General features: G+C 39.6%; 1 protein-coding gene across 9 annotated transcripts in view; it reads right to left on the bottom strand.

Moving 5' to 3' along the window:
* Window positions 1-21,066, bottom strand: part of SPATA13 (spermatogenesis associated 13) — a 168,520-nt gene extending 147,454 nt beyond the window's left edge. For all 9 annotated transcript variants that reach the window (XR_004355071.1, XR_004355073.1, XR_004355072.1 and 6 more), the window contains exon 1: window positions 21,031-21,066. Coding sequence is in view for 1 of the 9 variants with exons in the window: in XM_032678053.1 (XP_032533944.1) it covers window positions 21,031-21,057 (27 nt within the window). In the remaining 8 variants the exon portion in view is untranslated. The remainder of the gene's footprint in view (window positions 1-21,030) is intronic.
* Between the last annotated feature and the right edge of the window lie 4,276 nt (window positions 21,067-25,342).

The following is a 25,342-nucleotide window of genomic DNA, read 5'->3' as shown; positions in this document are numbered from 1 at the left end:
TTCTGTGAAAAACACTGCTATCTTCAATGCAGCAGTGGAAGACACTGCTAAACATTCCCTGCTGCTGAGACCAGTTTTGCAGAGACCCACTGGACTTTTTGCTAGTCTGATTACAAATTGCTGGCCTTATAAGAAACCTGAACATAGTACAGCTCAGGAAATAAATCTACCATATTTTATAGTCACACTGGGAGTTAAATTATATGTGCAGTATGTGTTTTCTCAACTGCCCACCCCCAGGCACTTGCAGGTCCCTGTCCCTGCATCAGGGGTTGCTGAAGTTCATCTAAAGCAGCAGGTAAATCATTCTGATTTGAAGTATGGCATATTAAGATAAATTGATACATATTTCTTTAATACCCCAAGTTGTGATTTGACTTGAGTTCTTATAAAAAGTAAAAAATAAAACTGTAATCAGTCAGAACTCTTTCAGTGCCAGTTAATGTCATACAACCATTGCTTCTGAAAAAAAACCAGGCTAACTTCAGAAAGGAGAGCAGGGGCTGGACACAATTTAATGCTTAGGTTGTATAACCATCACACTAGAGTGCTCTCTTTAGAGGAAGTCTGGGTCTCCCTCATCCCTGCACCATCTCACTCTTATTTCTTGCATGTCTTCTGTCATGCCTGAACTAAAGCAGAAAGCACTTTAGGCCAGGCCCCATGCCTTTTTATATTTTGTAAAGCACCTATGGCGCTTTTAAGACTAGGCCTTGCACTAAGACTGTAGAAGTACATGAAGAGGAATGAATTACCACTGCTGTGAAAGAAGATTTCTACATGCTGCTGTAAGTTTGCAACTGCTTGTTTTATAACAGTAATACTGAAATCTTCACGTATTTTTAAGTAAGGCACAAAGTGTTCTGAGTTGTAATGCCCCAGTATTACTATGAGTACCGAAAGCTAAACACCTGCACTGGAATCCCACTGACAAAACACACAGCTACTCTATCATTTCCTAATGTATTCTCATCAAGATCAGTGTTTTACATAAAGTAAGCTTATTCTTTTTGTCACAATCCAAAACTTCACTTCTGCAAAACAACTCCTAAACTTCCCCCATACACATGCCTGTTTGTTTTGGTGCTATATCAACATATTTTCCAGTCTCTGTACTGCTCAAATCAACACTTCTTTGTGTTCAACTAGGACCTTGCAATTCCCACTAGCAGTTTACTGGGTTTCTAGACATCATCTCCAGTGACAGGTTTCAGTTCCAATGTGTTTGTTCTTTCCCTCCTATTTCTTACCCAGATTCACTTTACAAGACTACCACCTCTGATCTCCTTTGCTAATATCTCATCAGCCCAGTAAAGGATGACTAAAGATAGAGCTGATATTAACTAGTAAATGCACACATTTTGAGTGTAATATTTGAAATAGCTCACATCCATCTGTGTGTGTATTGTGAAAGCAAATGTGATTAAGCAGAGGTGTAACTTCGCAGTTTGCATTTCACATCAACTTCTTGTATGGTTGCATTTGTGCATTTAGGCTGTGGCTGCATGATGGCATATCTAAGCACCACGAGTATAAATACACCAACAGTATAAAATGGATCTGATCAGACATGAGAAGGTAACTCCAGTTCAGACAGATTAAACACACTATAGAGGAGAGAGTTTAAGCTGTGTAACGGTTTCATCCTTTAGTAAAAGCTTTACAAGGGGAGATGTTCCTTGACCTAGCATAAGAATGGAAATGTGCAAACAGATAATACTTGATTGGGTATAAAGCCTGAGAGTACAAAATAGATCCATCAGTGCTTTTGAACAAATTTGAATGAGCAGTGAGTTTATGTTAAACCAAAGCTTGGCTTCAGATGGCCATGGCATTTCTGATGAAACATAAGGATCCCTGAAGGCAGATTTACCCTACTGACAAACCATGATATTCAAGACATTGACATATGCTCTCCTCCAGTTCTATCTCTGTCAAATTAGGTTGTGAGGTCCAGTAATGATCAGGCCTTTTCCAAAACACCTCTCTGCCGAAGGGACCAAGAAATCCTAAGCAAAATTTTGGGTTGTCCCTGAATGATTGATCATCACCTCCATCAAAAGCACAGCTGTAGAAGACAAGTATTGTCACTCTGGAAGGACTTTGTACTCTGTACATGTAGTTCAACACAATATATATGAACTCTAATACCACTGACTGATGCCAGAGGAGCTAAAAGGACTCAGGCTAGTCATATCTACCAAAGGCACAGAAAGTATTTAGGTATTTCTAAGAATTGCAAGAAAATGTGAAGATTTAAGGTCAAAGGAGAATCCTGACAACTTCAGAAGAAGTCCTCAAATATGTGGCATAAGCACTGCCAGAGGTATAGCCAGTCCAGCGTGCATTCTGCACTGCTTTCCAGAGCAAGCTGTCCTGCTAAAGGAGCAGCACAATACTGTAACTGACTTCCTTCCTTCACTTTCTATTCTAAAAGTTAATCAATAAAGGTGTTTTGGCTCAGAATAGGGTAAGCACTGGATAAGAAATAAATTTTTATACCCATAAAAAACCACTGTGTTGTCTTAAATGATATTTAATTGAACTTTTTTTCTTTTTCATTTCCTGCAAATAAGCATATAAATCAATATTGGTATCCAGTCAGACAACTCTTAGAATTTTGATCATCAACCACTTACTGATGGAGAAATGAATACAAAGATAATGCGTTCCAGAAACTGCTTACAGAATTGAACAGTGTTTGTGTGAAGAAGTTAAAGAATTTCAAATCTCCAGTAAGGTAGTTAAAAGTAGAGGTGGTACAATTGAAAATAGTAATAGCAAAAAAAATTATCCAGTGATTTGCCACAAATAGTTTGCCCAGCTCTAATCAGTACTGTCTTATAAGTGAAGAGACATTTTCTTAAGGGAATTACACTGCAGTTAAGCAGCTTTTTCTTTATCTTGTCCCTCTCTTCCTTCTCTCAGTTTAGCTGTTGTTAGGAAGAAGCTGAGAAGTTGCAGCCACAACAAGATATTTGAATGAGTAGCATACAGAAAAGAATGAGAGAAAGTGGTAATCAACAGCCCATATTAAATACAAAAGAGCTGGAGCTCATACAGCTCAGAAGAAAAACAAATAAATTACTAGAAACAGCCTCTAGTAAAAATACCCATCCTGAACTTTCCATGTCTTCAATACGAAGACAAAGGGTCAACATACACGGGCAAAGCTGACCCAGGGCAATTTCAATTTTATCGTGACTCGCTGAATGTTGTTCATTTGCTACATTGCAAATAATGGTCCCTTTTTGTCACCACGAGAACAATAACGACACCAAAATGCTTCTCGTGCCGTTCAGTGCAAGTCACTGCAGTGATTTTGTTCCGGCCTCTACTTAATTCTTCTGTCCCGATTGCAGCAATATTTCCGTGGTTTCCGTGGTTATCCCCCTTGTTGCAAGCTGCACAACTACTTTGTTTACAGCTTATTTGTTCTAGCTGGAAACAAATCATTCCGATGAGGCGCTCTGGCCCTTTCCATTCGCAGAAGCCCAGGCGAAGCTCACGAGGAAGGCGATGTTTGCTACCATCTGCTGGTGAACTAGAGCTGGGGACAAAACGAGCACCACGGGCCTCATTTTCTGCATAACCTGACCCCTCAGCAAGAATCTGCTCATCCATTTTGTCACATGCATTTAATGGTTTGGTAGAAGGCTAAGAAAATACTGATATTTTTGTTGAGTGGCGAAAGCTAGCAGAAGAGGGTATGCCATACATTAAGAAAAGTAATCAGGGAGAGATGGAGGAAGGGATTTCAGTCCTCTAACAATGTGTAAATCTCTGCTAGCAAGAACTTTGAGGAGACATGTGGGAGCTACAGAATTCCCAGGAGTATAAAGATAGGAAGAAAACCTTAATCTATTATCATGGCTCAAGGTAATAAAGCTCTGAGACTGTTGCTAGAAATAATAGTAAATCGTTACTTCAAAAGTACTTGCTTCTATAGTAGTAGCTCCCAAATTAGGCATCATAATCACAAGGGTGGTTGTGTCACTGTACAGCAGTGTTCTGGATTACTGAGAGAAGTATATGGGGTCATAGACTGTTACAGGACTCTGAATATTGTGAAGAGGGAAGAGAATTTGTCAGCTTCCTCTGGGGTGCATCAAAAAGTGACAAGATCAACTAACAAATATTCAAGATGTGAGTCTACACTCACAAGCAGGGAGAAAAAAGAGACATTTCACACATGCTTCTGAGCCTTGAACAAAGTTCATTGAAGCAGATGTACGGGTATCTGGTGTATAAATCAAAGTGGAAAAAAAAACAAACATTTAAAATGTAGACTGAGACCAATAGCTGTTTCTGAATGGGTTGGTTTTTTTTTTTCAGAGGAGTTGTACTTGGAAGTGTCTAGCACGTCTGTATTTAAAAGTTAGAAGCAGTGGTTACTGTTCAAGGAGAAATGTACCTTTCTAGATACAGTGGATTCAACCTCAAAGTAATCCATTGCAGCATATGCCATATTCACACTGCCCTCCTCTTGCACTCCTCTTGCTCATGAGAATGACATTTAACAGCACCACTACACTGTCCTTCTGCTCACAGCTTGGTCCTTTTTTCCAGTACACTAAATCCATAGATTAGCCTGTTTCTATTGTATTTACTACCCTGGTTTTTGATGCTGGGTGGTGTATTTAGGAGCAATGACAACAAAATAATAACAAGCTATTCACTAATGTGCCCTTACTCTTGCTGAGCAGAGCAGACAACTATAGTTCTATGTAAGTCTAATTGAGGTGTCTTAAACATCAACAGGGAAGGTTAATCTGAGACAGAAAGGCTGTGTGCTACTGCCCACTTCCCACGCCTCCCATCCTACCTCCCCACCAGCGCTTTTCAAGCAGAAGCACTGTATTCAAGTCACTGCCTAAAGAAAACTAACACTAAGAGTCCGATTTTTCTGGTTTCCTTATCACAGATATTTTCTCCTTCGTAAGATTTGCACATTGTTCCCACATCCTTAGGGAGGAGTTTACATCGTGATTATTTAACAGCCTCTCAGGCAGCAGGTCCCTGCCCCAACGGCTGTAACTGACAGGCAGACAGAGCCATTGTGCGGCTTTCGAAAGTTGGCAACAACGCCTTTGGGTCAGGCTCCAAATGACTGCAAAGCCGCCTCCAGCTCATTTATCTGTCCGTGTCAGGGAGATAAAGTGCAGCATCAATTGGCAAGAAAGCCCCGAGTTAGTTTGATCCCCATCAAGTGAATTTCCTGGCCTTGAATAGAAAGCCACAAACCAGCAGTTTTCGCTGCTTTACCCCACACAGTTCAGGTAGAATTCAACAAAGCCAAACCACCAACAGTAAGAGAAAATCAATAGGATTCAAGCATAACTAAGCCTCAACAAGCAAATACATTCTGTAACTAAATCTGCTGGTACCTTGCAAAGCTGAATTGCGTACATCTAAGCAGCATGTCGCCTATTCCTGGTTTAGGAAAGTGGTAGAAGTTTGCTGGTATATCAGTAACTGCATGATCTTGTTGTCTGTTCTTAAAGCCAGGTATAGAACATAAAGAGGTGCAACACCAGATTCCCCAAATGTTAGCAGCAACTGATTGAAAATGCAACAGTAATTCAAGTGAGTGAAACCTGAAAAGCCCTTTGAAGAGGGACTCTGGCCAAGCTGATAGCGGCTGCAGTCTGATTTGTGTAACCCACGCATATCTCAAATTACTCAGTCCTCTGCTCTGCTGACCAGCTCCACACCTGTCAACAGATCGAGAAGTACCAGCAGCCTGTTCTCTAAGGAGCAGGGAAATCAGTGGAGGCAGACTGACGCAGGGAGGTGAGAAAGAGCAGCCCACCCCCCATCCCCGGGCTTTATAATAAAGATGCTCGCGGTTTATAGTAACGATACTTCTTGCTTTGGTTTTCAAGCACTGGTGCCCATGTAAACAGTCATGTTCAACTCTGAGCCCTTGCACTTGTCAACAGCCTTTTCAGCTGTCACTTCCCTCTAGTTGTCCTGTGTCCATACCCTTCCCCACTTCTAATTAAACTGTTTTTTACAAAACAATGTTTTGCAAAAGCAGTGGAGTTTCATATCCTACAGACTGTTAAATGTCTGGAGCAGGAGTCCTGTCTTTATTTTTTTATTAATGTATCTTATAAATGAATATTTTACATATAATCAAAGTAGGGTTTGGCTGGAACACTTTTCACCAATACCAATGAGAAATTAATGTCTAAGAGAAATGAGCACTGCATAGCATAGGGTAGAAAGGTAACAATTTGGGACAGAACTTGCTCCTCTTTTCATGTCCCCAAGATATCTGTTACAGAGCTGTCACATTATCCTGGTCCCACCACACCGTGCAAGATTCATCTGCTGGTCACACTGTGCTATATGACAAAGTAGAACATGCCAGCACTATCTGCAGATTGGGCCACTTACTCTTGAAAGAAAAAGACTAGGCAGTCTAAAAGTAGATGCCTCAGTCCTCCCTCCTCCAGCAGTGATGTGACCTCTTTCAGCTTCAAAAGATTTAAATTAACTTGCAACACCAGTGCTGTTCTGGCTGACACAAGGACAGGAGCACGGTAAGGTTGTAGGGAAGTGGTCTTTCATTAGCCTCCTGCTGTCAAAATGGAAGACTTGTGCACCTGAAACCATTTTTTTCAACTCTAATAGCTGGTCAATAAAAGATATTACCTCCCTCCACAAAGCTTTCCTTAAATTAACTTAGCATTACTTATGTAAGCTCTACTGCAAAGCCATCTCTTCTGCTGGCTTGGCATGCCATCTTGTTTTTTCATATAATTATGCCCACTTTCTTACTTATTTTTTATTTAGTTCATCAATAAATGTACTACATTTCACAAAGTTCTACTGTACTATAGTTTCTTTTAGCTTTTACTTTCAAGCATTTGCTTACCTTTGCACATTGCACATATAAAATAATTTAAATTATGCAAATAAGAGAAGAGCGAGTGAACTGAAAAAATGTGCCAGGATGCACTTTTCAGTACTTGCCTATTTCTTCCAGAGGGATTTACTACAATGCACTTATGTCTAACAGCTGTCAGAAACATAATAAATGAGCACTGAAATGCAACACACAGATGGGTTACATTTGCACCCATTTGCTGTACCAAGACTCCATGAGCCAGCTAAGATCCAGTGTCTTTTTTTATTTCAATACCCTCTTTTAAGAGCCTTGCAATCTAAAGGCAGAGAGTTCTAAGTCCTTGCATTCTGATATGAAGGCAGAAATTTCTTTAACACACAATTAGCAAGCACAGATAAAGCCATTTTAGGATGTGTTGAAATGATCTTTTTATTACCAGTTAAAGAATACACATTTGGAAAACTAAGTTTTCCTTATAATTAGGGAATCTGAAACAATATCACCATAAACTCTCCCACAGAGATAGGGTGCCTAGTTTAATTAATTTCACGTGAATTTTACTCCAAACACACTTTGTCCCAGCTGATGGGGTTTTATTTAGCTCAGGATGCTACAAATAGCACAGATCTGGTTAAGGTCACACTGTACTAGGCCCTTCCAAGACCTTCTTATAATGGCTTCTGGGCAGTACCTGCCTCACAAGTCAAAAGACAGGCCCAAGACTGAGAAAATGATACAACAAAGATATATGACGACACATAATGAATCATGGACAGCTAAAACAAGAGCAATGACACTGCTCTGACACTATATCTAGTTATTCATAATTGTCTCACATCTGAAAGACCTAATAACAGAAAGAAATGAGGCTCTGTAAGTAACAAACTCTAAGAGGAAGTTCTTAAAGCAACACTTCAGAAGATGGTATCTGATAGTCTTCTCAAATTGCATTACAGTGAAAGCACACACACCTTAGAAGAGAAAAGAAAGGCAATGAACTTGGTCTCATCTCATCCTGACAATGCTGGTGTCTTCAAGATAAGAGGGGAATATTTGTCTCAAGAAAATGAAGATCTGAACTGAATCTCTGAGTGGGAGAAGGAATTGATGAGCAAAGCATTTCTGACTTCTGCCAAATGTTGTCACAACCCCATGGCAAGCATTATTACATATCTTAGATTTTTTTACTTCAAGTCCCTTATCATAAAAATGCATTTCTTCCTAATTTATCATACCTTGATACACGGTTCACAGATCCTTGCAATCCTTAAATTATCAAAGAAGCTTGAAAGCTTTCCCTAAATCATGTCCCTTCCTTACAGAAATTAGTAGCTTGTGCTTACACATTTTTCTATATTTGCTATTAATACAAATAAGTGGCATTTCCAGACCAGAATGAGGAAAGTGACAATGAATTTGTCCATTTTAAAAATCACACGAGAACAGCTTTAAAAGGCAATGAGTAAGCTGTTCCCTAGATCCATTTAGTCTAACTCCAACCAGTTGTGCTTATGCCACGTTGCAGTGCAGTTCCCTTAAAATGTTATTACTTCCCTTAAAACTTTGCAAACAGAGCCTAAGGTTGGGAAAACAGTTCAGAAATGTATTTTACTGTGCCACCAACCTTTTTACATGATGCATATCTGAGCTTACCTTCCATGTGACGGAGGGGCAGGCTGCCAAGGTGAAGGTAACTTTCTCTGTCACTACATTGAAGGTGACACGAAACATGGTTTGTATTCCAGTGGCCTCAGACCCAGGGTAGAAATCTTCGGTGACGGTCACACTGCTCACTTGTGTGAATGCTGCAGGCTTCTGTCACACTGCACTATACATTCAGTAAACCCATAACGTTATGATCGAAGCTGAAGCCTGAAACAGCTGTAAGGGTCCAGCTTTTCCCAGCAGCCTTGCTCCTGTATGTCAGAACTAATCAGATTAGCTGGTCTTACTTGTCTGAGTTGGGACTAACAGGTTAGCAGAACAGTTTGAGTGGGGGAAGGGAGCAGTAAATAAATCAAATTAGGGCATTTACTAAGCAGCTGAGATTTCCTTCCTACTTGCCTTTGTCTCTTTACAGGACTCACACAGAGCCAGGACAATGCACCACAAAAATGCAGCTTTGTTTTACAACAGCTCTTTGTATAGGAGAATTTCTCTAACTTTGCCTTGATTTGATTCGTTTTTGGTTGCCAGTGATCACCAAGAGGAGAGCTCTCCCAGAGCGGCCTGGATGTTGTGCGGATAAACAAGTCTCAGACAGAAAAGGCATGTATTGTGCTTTTTTCATCCCACACTACCCACCAAGGCAACACACTGGCTGTGCCAAGAGATCAGTCACACACTCTGTTCTGCACAGTACTAGATAACAAGATTCACAGATGGTCTAATCTGGAGACTAGGGCAAAAGAGTCAAAGGGACAGGACAGGACAAGACAGAAAAGGTACAACTTTATGACCCTCAGCCTGCTTCAGAGTACTTTTTCCACCTCTGTTACTGAGGCAAATTTACCCTCGTGGAAAGAAAAATTCAAAAAAAAGGAAAAAGAGAAGTTATGTAGTATACTGGCCACCATTAACAATGTCTGACTGTACGCAGAGACTGTGCTACATGATGTGGGAGATGCTGCATGTGGGAGATACTTCCCTCATGAACACAACACATGCAGTCAGCTCTGACTGACACCATCACACCACAGTACCAGCATGCAAAGAACAGACTTGTTTTGGTAACATGTCTCTCATCTATATTTATCTTTTCAAAAACAGTTTTCTAGTTCATTAGTCACCTAACTTCCTCCGCTGCCAAAGAAGAAAGATAGGTGGGATCAACCGCCCTCTGAAACTGCCTCTTTCTCAGCACTGCTTGAAGGAGGGAGCCTACATCCTGGCATTTCAGAAGGCTGATGTGACTTGAGAATAATCCCTCCCTTGAAAACTTCTACCAAGTTCGAAGATGTGTTGATTTTCTCCTACTTGCTCTGTGGGTCTGGTCTGTTACTCTAAACAGATGTTTGCTACTGAATGAGAAGGCCATCAAAATGTCTTGAATGTGTTTCATTCTACTAGTCAGTAACCGTACCATGAGTAACAAATTTGCAATGTTGGAAAGAGGCCAGACTTAAACCCCTTTATTCTTGCCAATGAATACCTACTTATACAAAAGTTGCACTGACATTGGACAGAGTAGGCATGGAAGAACTCACCAAGAGGAGTAGTACATTGACAATCTGAGTCTCTAAAAATCCAATTATTCCAGCTGTCTAAGTCTTGTGGCCCAGAAGAAGACAAGAACCATGCTAAACATAAGGAATGTCCCAAACCTTTTGATGACAGCATATGACTGGATTCCTGTACATCAGTGTCTGCACTGGCAAAAAAAAAGCCCATAGTGTTTAAAGGTTACAAAAGCCACATCACAAAACTGTTATTTGAAATACTAGCAAAGCAACCCCATAGCTGAACTCCAAATACCAGGATCCTTCCAAGAAGGTCAACAAATCAACTAGTCAGTGTCAAATTACCTTGAATCTGAATAAACAAAAAAAGTAGAATTTCGTGGGAAGCCCACTTTAACAGAGACATAACAGATCTGATGCACACCTTTAAAGGGAAGAACAGGATGTAGTCATTTAAACCAGGTTTAACTGGATAGACAGAAATCATCTGTTTCCTGTGATTAAGTTGAAAGGGAGTTTTGTTATTTTCATAAAGATAAAATAAGATTCAGCTCCCTGTAAATAATATATTGATAGTAACATATTTGTGCATTTCTGAAGAGACTCACGAACAATGAGAAGTGTTTCTTTCCTCAACTGAGTTCCTACTGTCTGCTTTAATTTATTTGTCTATTTAGGTTCCTTTAGGACTATTCAAGTACCAGTCAATGAAGAAGAGGAAAAATAACATGAAGTATCTTCTTGCTTTAGTTTGATAAAAGCTACATTTTTTTTCCTTTTCTTTAAAGTACAGGTTTACTGAGAATCTGAAGTAGAAAGTTTCCTTTATGAGAAAAGATGTATTTCCAGGATGGTTTCCATGTAAACTGTCTTCCAAGTGCCAACAATGCTGTGTTTCTATGAGATGCATTTGTTACAGAAAGTCAGGCTCAGGTTGAAACAGGTCCTCTGGTAGTTTGTGCCACAATGATAGAGAACTCTGAGGATGAAAATCTGTAGCATGAAGACAAGTGAGTTTTAGGCTGATATGGCCTAAACTAAGCACACACTGTACTGCTGAGCACAGAGGCTGGTGGTTGTTTCTGTTTTTAATCAAAGCAACAGTCTCATAACTCCAGAAAATGTCAATAATCAGGGTTTGAGGTCATTACAGATGCATAGCAGCTTGTAACTAATTCCCACTTTCCAAGAAAAAGAGTATAGGGCATGTTAAACTGTTTTTGGAAGAAGAAATCTCTGTATTTATATTTATATAGTATTATCCTCAAAGTACTTCTGGGAGTAGTCTCGCTGCATAAGTAAAGAGTATTTGGGTCATTATAAAATGACAGGTGGATTTTGTTCTAGAATTGTTAAATTTATAAAGTATCTTTGATGTGTCTGTCATTTCCTGTTCTTTGTGACTGTTTTCCAACTGTCTTGTCCTGGATCTCAATCATACAGATCAAATCTGAGACAGGAGCCATGTTTGCACAGCAAAGCATCTCGCACAAGATCATGACCTCTGAAAAAGGCTACTGGACATTATCACGGTAAGTAAAACAAAGAAAGAGCCCAACATATGAAACCTCCAAACTATAGGTCCAGTACCTTTTCCTCCTTTCCACACTATACTTCAACTTCTCCTTGCTCTTTTCTCTCCTCCTACTTTACGATGTATAATTTTCATTTCCACTGTAAGCTCCTGTGATGGTTTCACTCTAGGCCTTCCTGGAGACCAGCTCCTCAGAGCAATATTTGATTTATTTTATGTACAGACATAAACTTATACCTGAGTACTAGCAGAGTCTCTTGAGCATAAGTGCATTAAGAAGTAAGAAACTCAACATAAAGAAGAGCCAGTCCTGAGATCAGTCAGTCTGAACTACTAGCAAAAAGTATTTAGAAAAGTTATTCCTCAGATACCTTTTTTCCTCATGTTAATCCAAAGACATGCATAATACATATGTTTAAAGCACGTGTTCTTTCAGCATGCTGGAAACACTGGCTTAGCAAATTGTATGGGATGTCCCAACTGGGAGCTTAGTAACAAATGCTGTTTTAATAATAAAAAATTAAACATTAATTAAATGTTCATTTAAACACTGATTCAAAGCCACACACACACAAAGAATATGCCACCTGCAAACGACCATCAAAAATTTTTCAGGCTGCTGTCAGACAAAAGAAAGTGTAAATTGAAGACAGGCCAAAGCAACATAATCTGCTTTCTTTTAACGTAAGGGGTTTTGGTCAAATATAAAGGGCAAAGTTCCTAGATGGTAGGCTATAAATCACATACGTCATTTTATGAATCTGATCATGAGACACAATAAATAGTTGTACATCTTCATATCACCTCAGAAAACACTTAACAGGTGGCCAGTGCATTTTGGTTGCAAGTCAGCATGTATAGGTAAAATTTCAGGTTTCATTTATCCTTCTGGACATTGCCATTAGCTCTTAAGCGTTTTGCAAGTCTGTGAGCCTAACATCTCCATGCTGGGACCTAAGGGAGAATGGCAGCTTCCACACTCTCTGGGCTTTGAAAATGTATTGATAAACATGCCTCAATGAATTTCCCATCTGTATGGATTTGGTCAGTATTTGTTAGTATATGTTTAAGAAATTATGTCTGAAACCACGCCCTGAAGCATCTTAAACTCTGTACAGTGTAGTTTTAATTCTACAATACAGTGGATCAGAAAAAGATGCAGACTCTAAATGAGAATTTTCTCCTGGTTTAGAGCTGGACTTCTATTACCCTACCGGTTCCTGTGCTGTAGTAGGAATTCCTGCCTTGAAGGAAAGGCTTTTTGAATTCAATAGCTCCTTCTGGTGGTCTGAAAGAAAATGCTTGGTTACAGTCTGCTCACAGTAATGCAGGATCAAGGTACAATTCATTCAGTAATTATATGTATCAGCAACAGCTAGAAGTTATGCCTTGAATAAAACAAATATTAAAATTATTATTCAAGAAATATGTCATGTCAACTATATTCTACATTACTGTCATAAAGAAGACAAAGTTTCTAGGAAATCTTCCTTTCCTTCCATTCCACTGCAATATTGCTGTGAATTTTCTTCCATATGGTAACTAAGAAAACATGAAGAAAGGTGATGCAAAGTGGGTCACAAATTCTGAGCTACTACCCCAGCAAATTTAAGAGAAGTTCTTAATGAAGTATCTGACAAGGCACATCTCAGTGTCAGTTGTTCTGATTTTGAGCTAGTGATCAACTTAAAAGAGAGGGATTTTGTCCAGACCTTGCTGGAGCAATAGGAATGTGCTAGCAATAGGAATGTGTATTTGGTCAAGCTTAAAGACACCACCTTCAAGAGGGAAGAAAGCATTACAAAATCTCTGATCAGCAGACCTTGAGATGCTCAAGAGCTTTCATTGTTTTTCTTTCCCCCCTCAGAATGTCCAGTGTTAAGGTACTATCTTCTCTTAGGCTCATCTCTTAAAGAGGCATTTTGCCCTAGTCAGTCTCAGTAACATCACATCATTCCCCAGCTATACAAACAAAACATTGTCTTGGGAGTTAAAAGTAGCACTCTCTAGCCTTGTGTCTCAATGGTGCATTGTATTTAATTAACAAAATTCACTGTCAGGGTGCTACAATGTATTTCCTCTCTGATGGTCCTTTTAAGACTTATCTGGTGAGACATTCATGGTTGCTGTCAGAGGTCTCCAGAGAAGATCTTTCACATCCTGCCTCCAGCAGGGCATATGTGATAACTCCAATCAGGTAGACCTCTGTTGCCTTAGATTCTGCTTAAGTGAAACACCAAGCAGAGCTTGAAGTTAAATCAACATTTTTCAAAAAGATAACTGGGTCACCATCTGTCCACCCTTTCACCAAACTTTACACTTGGCAAAACCCAAGATTTTAGAAAAACAATGAATAAGACAGGTGTGTAATGAACTTTAAAAGCCACAACACATATTCTTCTAAATACAATCTCTTTTAAAGTGTTTAGAATCCAGATTTTGTTCCAAGCCAATACAGTATAAACTTAAATGAAATCTATTTTTGCCCAAAAATATATACCTAGTAAAAATCAGTACTAATGGCAAAAAGAAAACCCCAAAATCAGAATCTAAACAATAATGAATTTTTTTCTAATCTACATATCTTTCCAATCAACAGCCCTCATTGATGTCAGTGTGAATTTTAGAAAATTACCTGATTGGTGCCATCACTGAATTACCAAGGGAAACCTAATTTCACACATTAAAAAGTGATTATTTTTTAACTTGATGCTAATATTTGGTCTGGAGCCTACTCAGAATACTGTGACAAAATTGGTTTGGGGTTGACTGCTGGTGCTCTACTCCAAAGTGATTCAAACTCTTTCAGGATGTCAATTCAATATGAGCTGTTATTCATTATAAAGGGTGCTCCACATTATAGGATTATCAGTGATGTTCCTGAACTAGGGGTGCTAGAAAGAAATAAACAGAGAATACATCTCTGGGAGAGACAGGGAATGGTTCTGTCCCTGATGAGGCACATGAGGATTGTATCTATGGGACACTGGAAGAAACATGAGAGAGGTTTTTAAGGAAAAAGCTTGCAGTCAGAGTGCCTTGTGCTAATCAGTTCTTACTTTTGTAGACAGTGAAAAACTATGTGGCTCTAAGCGAAAGCCTTGAAAGTAGAAGAGTTATAGAAAGGAAAATATGTGCCAGGTTTCCATGTAAATAACAGCAGGGCTATAGCTGTGGGATGAGCATGTCAAACTAGAATCTCTGTTCACTGTGCACATTTTTAATTGACTCTTACCTGACTTTTAATTACAATGTGTATGAAAGTAGCATATGAAGCCCTGGGGAGCAATTAGGGGCCCATCCCATTCCATTAGAGACTGTACATCCACAGAGCAAGAGAAAGCCGTCTCCAGCAGTCTTCAGTGAATACACACATAAAACCAAAACCAAACAGAATATTGGGGGCCTGAGTTTGCAGTGACCTTAAGAACACAGGAACAGACATGTGTTCAAAACAAAGGTCTCCCCACCCTAACTTTAGACTTTTAGAGTAGCCACTGCTGGGAACTTAGGAAAAAGGAAAGATCGGGGCAAGTTTACCATAGCTTTTTCACTGATTACTCCAGCTTTCAGAAATCTTTGTGTAAGGACTTCTAAAGCCAAAGTTATTTAGGTGTCTCTGTATATAGTAGTGTTGAATGGATCTTCTTCTGACTTTGTCTACCTACTCTGTAAAGCCATTTACATTTGTGGCTCATACAGAGTCTATGTAATAACTAGTTCTATAATTGAGTTATGAGACTGTATTCAGTATTCAGCCTTGCTTATTTTCCTGTCTGGATACCTGATAATTTCATTGGTCACTAAATAGTGGTTGTCTATTCCACATCCACATGACATTCATAACTCCATACATTACTGTTACACCTTCACTCTGTTTCCTTGTTTTCAGCCTGAAGAGACAAATGTGTTGAACTCATTTTTCTCATACAGATATTTCTCTATCCCAAAGCACATCTAATGATGCAGAGGTACAGAACCAAAAGGCCATTCAATAGGCCATTTCTTTGGTAAGGTGAGGGATTATTTGCTCTCTCCTATCCCAAATTATCCCAAGAACAGTGACCAAGCCTGAGATCAATAGGTTCATTTTCCCCACTGCAATGCCCTACTCCTTTTTATTTGTCTTTGAGAGATGTTTAACTGGTGTGACTGACATAATCTGTCAGGTAATAAAACCAAACTATCGTTACCTCTCCATCATGAAAATTGACCATTTATTTGTAACTCTTTGTTTTGTACCTTTTAATCAGTTATTTAACCACTTTGTTCCTTAAGGAGCTTCTGGTAAGGAAGGAACATATCGAATGACTTTTGGAAATAAGGTATGCTTAACTAAACCAAACATTCTTTTTCATGCAGTCATTGACTCCAGTACCCTGATATACTTATGGAGTTTGATTCCCATTATAAAGCCACCACGGCTTTTTTCTCCTATACTGTATTTATTTCTCTGTCTACCAGTGATGCATCAGAGAGCAGCTCCTAAAGGTAAAATTCTGTTTACAGAGGTCATATAAAACCAGTCACCTAGATAAAAAACAAACTTGAGTATGACAATTCAAATGGGAGAGAACAAGCCATGCACTAATGGAAGGCTGTTAAAGTGAGATCAGTAACAGCAGGCATCACAGATTAGAGTTTGGTTCCTCTCCCTTTTGCTGACTTGGTAGATGAGCTAAAATAAGTTCTTTTGCAACTCTATGTTTCCCTCCCACTTCTTTCTGAAACGTCTTTGCTGGTCAGGATTGTTTCTTGTACAATGACTTGCTGCTGAGATGGTATGAGGTTTAACCTAAGGCCATGAGTTTCAACAGACTGAGCAGAAAGTCTGCTGTTTGTGCACATCCGAAAGAAAATCCATGAGCTATGCTGTCATGTTCCTGAAGAGAGAGAGACTCGCCACGAAAAAAGGGTTTGGTGAGGTGTAGGCTTGCGCTTTTTGACAGAACAGCTTGCCTGTGGCCATAGAGGAAGTTTGTAGCAGCTATAGGAGGTGAACCAAGACACCTTCCACCGCTCAGCTCAGTTCCTTGCCTGCAAGGCTTTATTCCTTCCCTACACAGCACGTGCAAGAGGGAACCTCTGTGTCAAAACATCTCTAAGTCTGAAACCAGACATCTGGTGTAATGTTCTTAGAAGGTTAATAATGCCACTAGCAGCTGAACTGAGTTTAAGTAAATGACAATGTATGTGTTAGAAAGATGACTGTGACCCTATGGAGAATTAGTATGTCAAAGCACATTTATTTCATATCAGCTGAACTATAATAAATAGAAATTTTAACTCTTACTAGATCAAATTACTTGTATTACTTTAGAGAAGATTTTTATTCTGCGTGCTCTAACATCCCCCTTTCCACTGTCATTGGTAGAAAAGGGGCTTTGGAAATATTAGCAAAAACCCATTAAATGTCCTAAATTCCTTTAATAAAGAAATAAACCAAATCATTTTAACGTAGTTTGCTAAAGCCAAATAACATTTAAAATGTATTACAAAGGCTGAATTATTTTTGTGATTTGGACTGAGCTCTTTGACAAGCTAGCAAGAAGGTGTATGTTTTTCTGAAGTTTACTAGAGTTGATGAATTACATTCTCAGAAACTACAGAGTGCTTAATATCAGTTTGGATCTGTGCTTTTCTTGGCTTGTGGAAGAGAGATTTAAGCAAATGGCATTCTCAAAGATTCAAAGAGTCAATGCCTTGTTTGAAAAGGAAATTTTGTCTTCTACATGCATAAAATAAGATAAAGTAAGCCATCCCAAATATACTACTTCAGAGCCACTAAACTGAAAGAGAAAACCATAGTCTAGCACACTACCTCTTCAGTAGTATGGGTCCCTGACCTATGGCTGTGGCTTGGTCACAGCTCAAGGACTAGGACTGGGATTTACAACTGTTTATTACAGTAGTGTAAAAGTAGGTACAAAGCACAGGAAGCTTGTATTTAGAATTATCAAAACCGTGCAACTGAATGAATGGCTTGAGATTGTTTACTGATAAGCAGATAGGTAACGGACTAATGATCAAGATGTCTGTAGGCCATCAGTGAACTATCAGAAGTTTACACAAGATACCTTTAGTGTGGCTTATCTCATTCATTAAATTGTAAATATGACAAGGGTAACAGACTAGAAAACATTGAAATACAAACTCACCATTCTGACAGTGATCAGAGTTTCAGTGCATAGTTAGCACATGGATAAAAATGTACAGCTAAAAATTACTGCAAACATATGTTTTACAATGAGGTAAATGAAGAACTGCTTAAATATTTGCACGAAGCAATTGGAAGAAATCTATCTCATGGTTGTCCAGATGTCCCTGGGAGCAATTTGGTCAGCAAAAGAGAATAGTGTTTGTTACTTACAGGCTGCGTAAAAGAACGCATGTGTTTGCTTCAGTTCCCAAACTACTACAAATTTCCAGACAGAAAAGCAAGGATAAATGATTCTGGTAGGAAGTTATTGCACATCCCTGGTGTAGAACCAGTTTACTGGGCATGCTGAAGCACCAGTGACGCCTGGAGTAGCATAAGCTACCCCCAAAACTATAGAGACAAAACTACAAAGAGAACGAAAAGCCCAATCATTATAGTTTCAACTTTACTGTCCTCACTAGATATTCAGTGCCTGGAAATGGAGAATCGGGGTAACTATCTGCAAGAGCTGCTGCTACTTTTGGTCAAAGGTATGCACAGTGCCCTCTGTGTTAGCAAGAGATAGGAAACATGTAGAACATTATTGCTGTGTAGAAGATAGTGGCTGTTGTGGAAGAGTTCACTGCCCAGATACTCACATAAACAGAGTAACATACAAGCCATGTTATATCTTATTCCTAGTTTCCTGCTAATTTCTAAGCCCAGTCCAAACCAAATTTCTTCCATCCTGCTTCACCTTTCCTGTTTTTTTTTTTTGCTAATGTACACTGGGCCATCTCTCCAGGCTTAATTTGTACCCCCAGCTAATTTGCCTCAGGTCGCATCCTTTTCCCTGTTTTGCTATCTGTTTCTTCCAACTTCTCATTTTGTTTTCCTGCACATGTTTTTCAACATCATCATGATGCTGAAATGATCTCCTCTTCCACTTTTCTTATGAGCCAGAAGAGCTCCTGTCTGCCAGCTCAATTCACTTTTTAGCCTCATCAGAAATATTTACTGTCTTATGACTCTTGTCATCTCTGCAGTGGTTGCATAACTACTTACTAGATGCAAGAAGTCAGAGTTTGACTTAAAGATGATGTCCTCAATATAGCTGCACCAAACGTCATACGTGTGCTATTTTCATGCCCACTGTGCAGCTCAGCTGGCAGTGACAGTCTCACAAGGCAAAAACATAAATACACTCACAACATTAAAGATCCCCTGATACTCTCTGCTGCTGTTACATTTGCTCTCACTGACTCTGCATGGCAGATGTCTCCTCCAGATCTATCTCTTCTGTATTGCACAATTCCACACACATTAGTACCTTTCCCAGCTCTCACTTCAGGGTACAGAATCTCACATGTACCAATGTACCATTGCTGTGATGAAGTAAAATCACATGCTGGTACTCAGAAGTTTCAAACAGGGCTAGGCACAATAAAGGCACAATTCATATGGCTTACTGTTTAGCCAAATTAGTGGTGGAAGATTTTACTCTGTGGCCTTATACAAAGAAAGTTACTGAGCTGGTGAAGGAAAGAATTCCTATCACAAAACCTAACTCTGTGAAGGCATTCCTGGTACATTTGCTTCTGGCACAAGACAGTAAAACTATTTTGTACATCTGCTGAATGTGAGAGACATCCCCTTCTTCCCTCTGTCAGTAGATGTTTTGTACTGTTGTTTCCCAGAGTTTGTTTAAGCCATCATTCCAGACATATGATGTCTGGTGTGCTACCAACCACTGTGTTCTTTGTCTTCATTATAGGAGGCAAGCTTAAGAAGGAAATTTAGTAGAAAGGTTTATTATAATCCTACAGAAGAGGAGAGTAGAATCCCCAAACTTCCTTGAGCCTTTCCCTATATGATTTAAATCAGACAGATTTATATTGTTCCTAGTTTTGTAATTCTTCAAAGACCACGGCAAGGATGCTGGGAGCATTTTGGCAGTCTGTAGCCTGTTCTGAGTCAGGTCTGGAATTTCCCCTGCTGTTGCCCCTTATTGTAATTTTCCCAGAAATTTTCACACCTCCCTTTCTTTGCAAAGCCAAACCAGCTGCACTACAACTCCCCACTCTGCCATCAGCTGATAAGAATAGCCTGTTTGTCTTTATGATAATACACAGTTCCTGAAACCTGCTTGTCATGATAACAAAGCAATAGTCAAGACCAACAAGTCAGCCTTGAAAACTTGCAGCCAAGGCTGTGAGCCTCGCTTGCCATGTGAGGCAACCTGTGAGAATGCAGAACTGCCTCAGCAAGAACCCGCCCTGGAGCAACATGGTTCTTACTGCTTCCATCTGCAGGAAAGACAAACAACCCTTCAGACAGTCCTGTCACTTTAAAGACGTGACAGCCTGAGTTTCTTTAACCACACTGTAGGACAGAAATGCTATGGTAGCAATGAGCTCTACACTTCTGTGCCTGTTGCAAACATTGGCTAGAGCACCACATCTCTCAACTCTTTCGCTCTTCTATCTGGTCATGTAGCCATCTCAAGTGAATTCAAAAAATTACTGTTTCAAATGTGACCCTCTGAACATATTTAATCTATCTAAAAGATGAACTTTCTTTAGCTGAAGAGTTATTACTTGCTCAGTAAACCTCCCCCACACACCTACATATAAATATATTTATTTATATTTATAAACATAAATAACCTTACTCCTAAAAAGCAAACACTGACTGCAGGATTTTTAGGTGTTCTTGGTTTGGTTTGTCAATTTGTTTTTATGGGAATTTTTTGACCCAGAAATCCTGTAATCTGAAAAAGCCTTAAAACACTTGGATTTCCCTGTAGCTTTCTAGTAGTTTAGAGTGCTGTGTAATGCTGTAATTTTGCAGTGTGAGAAACACCATTTTATTTTCTAACTCATCTGCATTGAATTAATTTTTAAAGTTGTTGAATTATGCTAACAAGATCACAATAATTAAAAAAGCTCCAGGGGGAAGTGCATAGAGTTGAGAGTTAGCTCTGTCATCCCTGTGAGAGAAAAGACTCATGCTTCCTCTTGGGCTACTCTAAGTTAGCAATACAAATCCTCAGAGCTCACATTAATGCAAGCCTGACTGACAACCTACCATTCAGAGCAACCATCTCAGATTTCTGCAATTAGCATGTGCTCTAAAATTTCTGATTCTGTAGGCTTGATCTCTAATTTACATTTTGAAAAGGCTCTTAAGAATGAAGATGCCAAGACTGAGCAAATGCACTGCTCTTGAGACATATTCTGCATATCTGCAAGCTCAGTAAAATTGTGTTGCTGTTAAAATCTACAGGATAAGTATCACATGGGAAAAAAATGACTGTGCTTACCAAGTCGGGAGCACTGAAGGCTTTCATGGAGAAACTCTGGAAAAAGACAAAAGAAACTAGTCAATGTACTGAAATAGGAAGACTGTATTAAATAATGCAGAAAGTCACAGACAGCACTTGCTAATCCCTGAAAATCTCTTCATGGCCTTAATAGCAGCTTTTTATATGGAAAACTCTATATTCAAGAGGTCTACATACAACTTAATCACAGCAAAAAGATAAAGCAGTGATATATTAGACGTATTGCCCCATCTGCTGCCAGTGATTGATTTTTCTTTGTCAAGGTTTGCTTTAGAGGACCCAAGAAATCAGATTATTTATTGCTCACCCAGAAAGATTATTTCACATTTTAGGAACATTCTTCTGAAAAATAGGAGGCTTGAAAATCAGTGAGATACAATCTGTAAGCATCAGTGCCTGAATAGGTCCCATATTGGAATGCTGAAGTCAGCACACAAAGGATAAAACAATATTGGCGAGATCAGTTACTGACATTTTGATCATGCCACACACTTGAAGTTCCAGCAGTTGCACCCTAGTTTGCCTGGACCTGAGATACAATTTCTGTTAGGTCAGGTTCTCAACAAATAAAGATGCCAAATTATCTAGGCCAGTTTTAATAATGATATATTTGTTGTGTGAACTTAGTCTGGTCATTAATTCAACTTTTTTAGACTATCCATTTATGTAGGATGACTTGCTTTTTTTGATGCTGTGGCAGTTTGAGCCACATTAGAAATCTAAAATCCAATTTCCAGGCTTCCCCCCACCCCTTCCCACTATTTATCTCAACACCAGAGAGAAACTTTCAGGCCAGAAGCTTCTATAGGGGAAGGAGAAGTATATACATTTATTTACACAAATAAATATACTGTACAAACTAAAAGCAACTATATATATATATATTTTTACATTTCTGTCAGTCCTTTTAAGTCTCTCCCTTTAACTTTAGTCCAAGAAGAGCTTTTCAGGGCTGCTGGGTAATCAGTCTCTCTCTCATGGGAGTGTTCTGGGCCCCTGAAACACTCCCTAACCAACCTTCAGCTGTTTACTGCAGTTTTTCTGCTCACGAAGTCCAAGAAGATAGCTTTGAGTCCTTTCTCTTCTGCTGCTGTGTGATCTCTCTCTCTCAGTCACATACCTCAGTTCATAGGTTGCTGCAGTGTAGTTCAGCTTATCAAGCGTCTGCGTCCTGGAATGTTGATTCCTCCTTGGGTTTTCGGCTGTCCTCCGTTTAGATCACGGCAGAGACATCCTCTGGGCCTCTCTTCGGTCCGTCTCCAATTTCACCTGGGATTCCTTTCCCTAGCTCCGAGCTGTTTTGTCAGCAGCCCTTCCACTTGGCTCTGCTTAAATGCTGAGCCTTAAAATCCACCCCCCACCAGTCTTAATGCAGTGAGGGGGGGAAAAAGCCCCCTAGCCTTGGCCACAGGCAGTTCGATCCAGTTATACACTGTCCCAAGCGTCCCGCAGCCGCAGGGGGGGAAGAGGGCCTGGCCTCCTCCCTCTTACCTCAGGTGCTGTGAAATCTCTCCCTTCACAGCACACACTCCAAATGCTGCCTCCAACTCGGGCCTAGGTAGAGTTGGGGGGTCACAGGGCTCCCCTCTCTACCCCCCCGGAGGGGAAGAGAGGGAGCCCAGCCACCCCCTGGCCTTCTACACCTACACACAGCAGACACCAACAGCACAACACTAAGACTGCCAACAGCTTCCGGGGCTGTGATATATGATTTTGAGCAGAAGCAAACAACATGGACAGTGATTGTCTCTCCAGGGAACACTGCCCTGGCGCCCAGTCACCTCTGAGCCCCCCAGCCTCTCGGGGGGGCCAATTTCAAACCATGACAGATGCTCATGTGTAGTAGAAGAAGGAAGGAAGAATGAAAAAAGGCCCATTTAAGTGGATTTTTGCAACACAATGACATTACCAGCTCTCTAACTTCCAGCTCAAAGAATCATCAAGAATTAAACAATGTCTGAATGAAAAATATTTAGTGGTATTTAGCTGTTCACTACAATGACATCTACTTTGCTGTATCTGATAATAAATTAAAATGTTGGCATTTATTATTAGAATGTATGAGTGTGTTAACAGGACAACGTTTTCCCCATGTAGAAAATCATCTAAGATATTTACATTTATCATTTTCTTCTTCTCCCTCTTCTACACAGGGAACTTATATTTTAACTCTCTCATTAAAATGACTTTGAAAATCTACAGTAATGACGCAGTGCACTGCATTAGCATGCACATCACCACCAAGCTAAGGGGCATGATTTTGGCCTAAGCCAGCTACCATTTTCTCACATCACACCAAGTGGAGACAGCAGAGGAATAGTGCCTGATAAACACTGTGGATGAAGGTATGCAGTTTTGGAAAGGGGGCTAGAAAGTTTAATTGCAAGGATGTAAGCTGAGTTGTACTACTTGCTCTTCAGACAGTGAGTCTTGTCCCATTTCAGTCACTGGTACAGATGTTGCCATAATACCAATAAAGGCCGAGTTATGAACTGCACCTCTCATCTTTACTGTCACTCTTGTACTAAGTGAAGTAATCCCTTAATGAACCACAGCAGGATTTTTATCTCTAGGCTTTAACTCAGCACTATGCAAACTAACACTGATTTTTATCCCACGAAGTAAAAATTAGGAAAATAAGCTAAGAATATGCTATATTCCTTGGAGCTTTAATGGAGAAAGCATGAAAATCATCTGATACATCTAAACACTGTTTCTGCAGTTCAGCGAAAGACTCAATGAATACAGTATAGGATCTTAGCTAGTCTGCCACTAGTTTTTGCAGTTTCAATAATTTTGACATTAACACTATATTTTTTTACCATTAAGGGCTAAACAAACCTCACACGAGGTTTAGAATTATAAATACAGGTGATCTCAATCAGGAATTATCATTTCCCTGCTGAATCTTCTTTAGATTAAAGCTATCACATAGATCACTAACCAATAAAGCTACTCAACAGTTTTTGTTCTTTTGTATCACAATAATTAATTTCTAGTAAAGGGACAATAGCAGGGCTGTTCTTCATCCCCTGTCTATGGGTCCCTGACTGTGATCCAGCAGCCCAGCTTATCTGTACCAGTCACAGGCAGATGTTGACTGTAACAGATGCCAATAAACAATGGAACCAGCAAAGCTACGGGAGGGCATGAGAAGGACAAGAGAAAGCAATGATTGGTTTTTGCTAAGCCACTCATGAGTTTGAATAATTAAGGTTAATTCATCAAAAGCCAGAGTTGGTGTTCCCTCCTCTGCAACCACCTAGTTGTCATATCAGGTCTACATACAAGCTACTTTCTGGTGTTTAAGTAAAAATAAGCTACTGAAACAAGACTCAGAGCAAAAGTGTGTTCTCAGCAATTTCAGTTTGCACACACCGTTTTTTAAAAGCAGTAATGCTTTGTACTTGTAATGCAGCGTTGTAGCTTGCAATGCTTCAAGGATATAAAAAATGATTGATAAAGCTAGAAAAAAATTAGGAGCTCTCAAGCACATAGGCCTTTTTTCAGTTCTAAATCTCCAAGCTAAACGAAGAGCATGAATCATTGCACTGACTTTACTGTAACCGAATTAGTACTTTTCAAGGAAAAGGACAGTTGGTGCCAAGGGAGCCAAAGAGAATGTTAGCAGAAACATAATGATAATATTTTAGTCTCTGTGGGACCAGAACTCAGTAACTACTGCCTACAGAACAGTGAGATCTTAATAGAGAATATCGAGTGGAAGAAACACCACCAACTAGTTTTTCTGCTGAGTCCATGCTTTTAGTATCCACTAAAGTTGCGAATTTTAGTTCCCAGGCTAATTTCTCAAGGCATTTTTTATCCATCTCTTAAGTGTAAGAGATCAAACTGTGGCTTTTGTGATGTACATTTCCATAAATTTCACTGGAGATTTAGGAGGGGGTTTTATCCATTATGTCTGTGAATTAATTCTGCTGCTTAGTTCTTGTTTCATTTCATTCCTACAATCTTAGTTTGGCACTCTGGATAAGGCATATCATCACATCCTACAGCAAAAGATCCGCATCATCCAACGCAGGGAAGAGAGGTGGTGGGAAGCTCTATTGCAGGGTAGATCTTCTTCCAAGACAGTGTTGGCTTACAGTAAGATGGGATGTCAGTCTCTATCTAATCTAATGATTCTAGATCCAAATCTCTTACTGGAGTAAGGAGGAGATAATTTTTTTTAATACAAAACATAATGATCTACCAACGAGCTGGAAGAATTAGAGTCACTGTAGCAGTGCTAATCTATTCCCACAGTAATGCAGAAACTGATCTGAGAGGC

The sequence above is a fragment of the Chiroxiphia lanceolata genome, chromosome 2 (genome assembly GCF_009829145.1).
Source record: "Chiroxiphia lanceolata isolate bChiLan1 chromosome 2, bChiLan1.pri, whole genome shotgun sequence".
Classification (NCBI taxonomy): Eukaryota; Metazoa; Chordata; class Aves; order Passeriformes; family Pipridae; genus Chiroxiphia; species Chiroxiphia lanceolata.
Note: the sequence above shows the minus strand (reverse complement) of the source record. Positions and strands in the feature narration are given on the sequence as shown.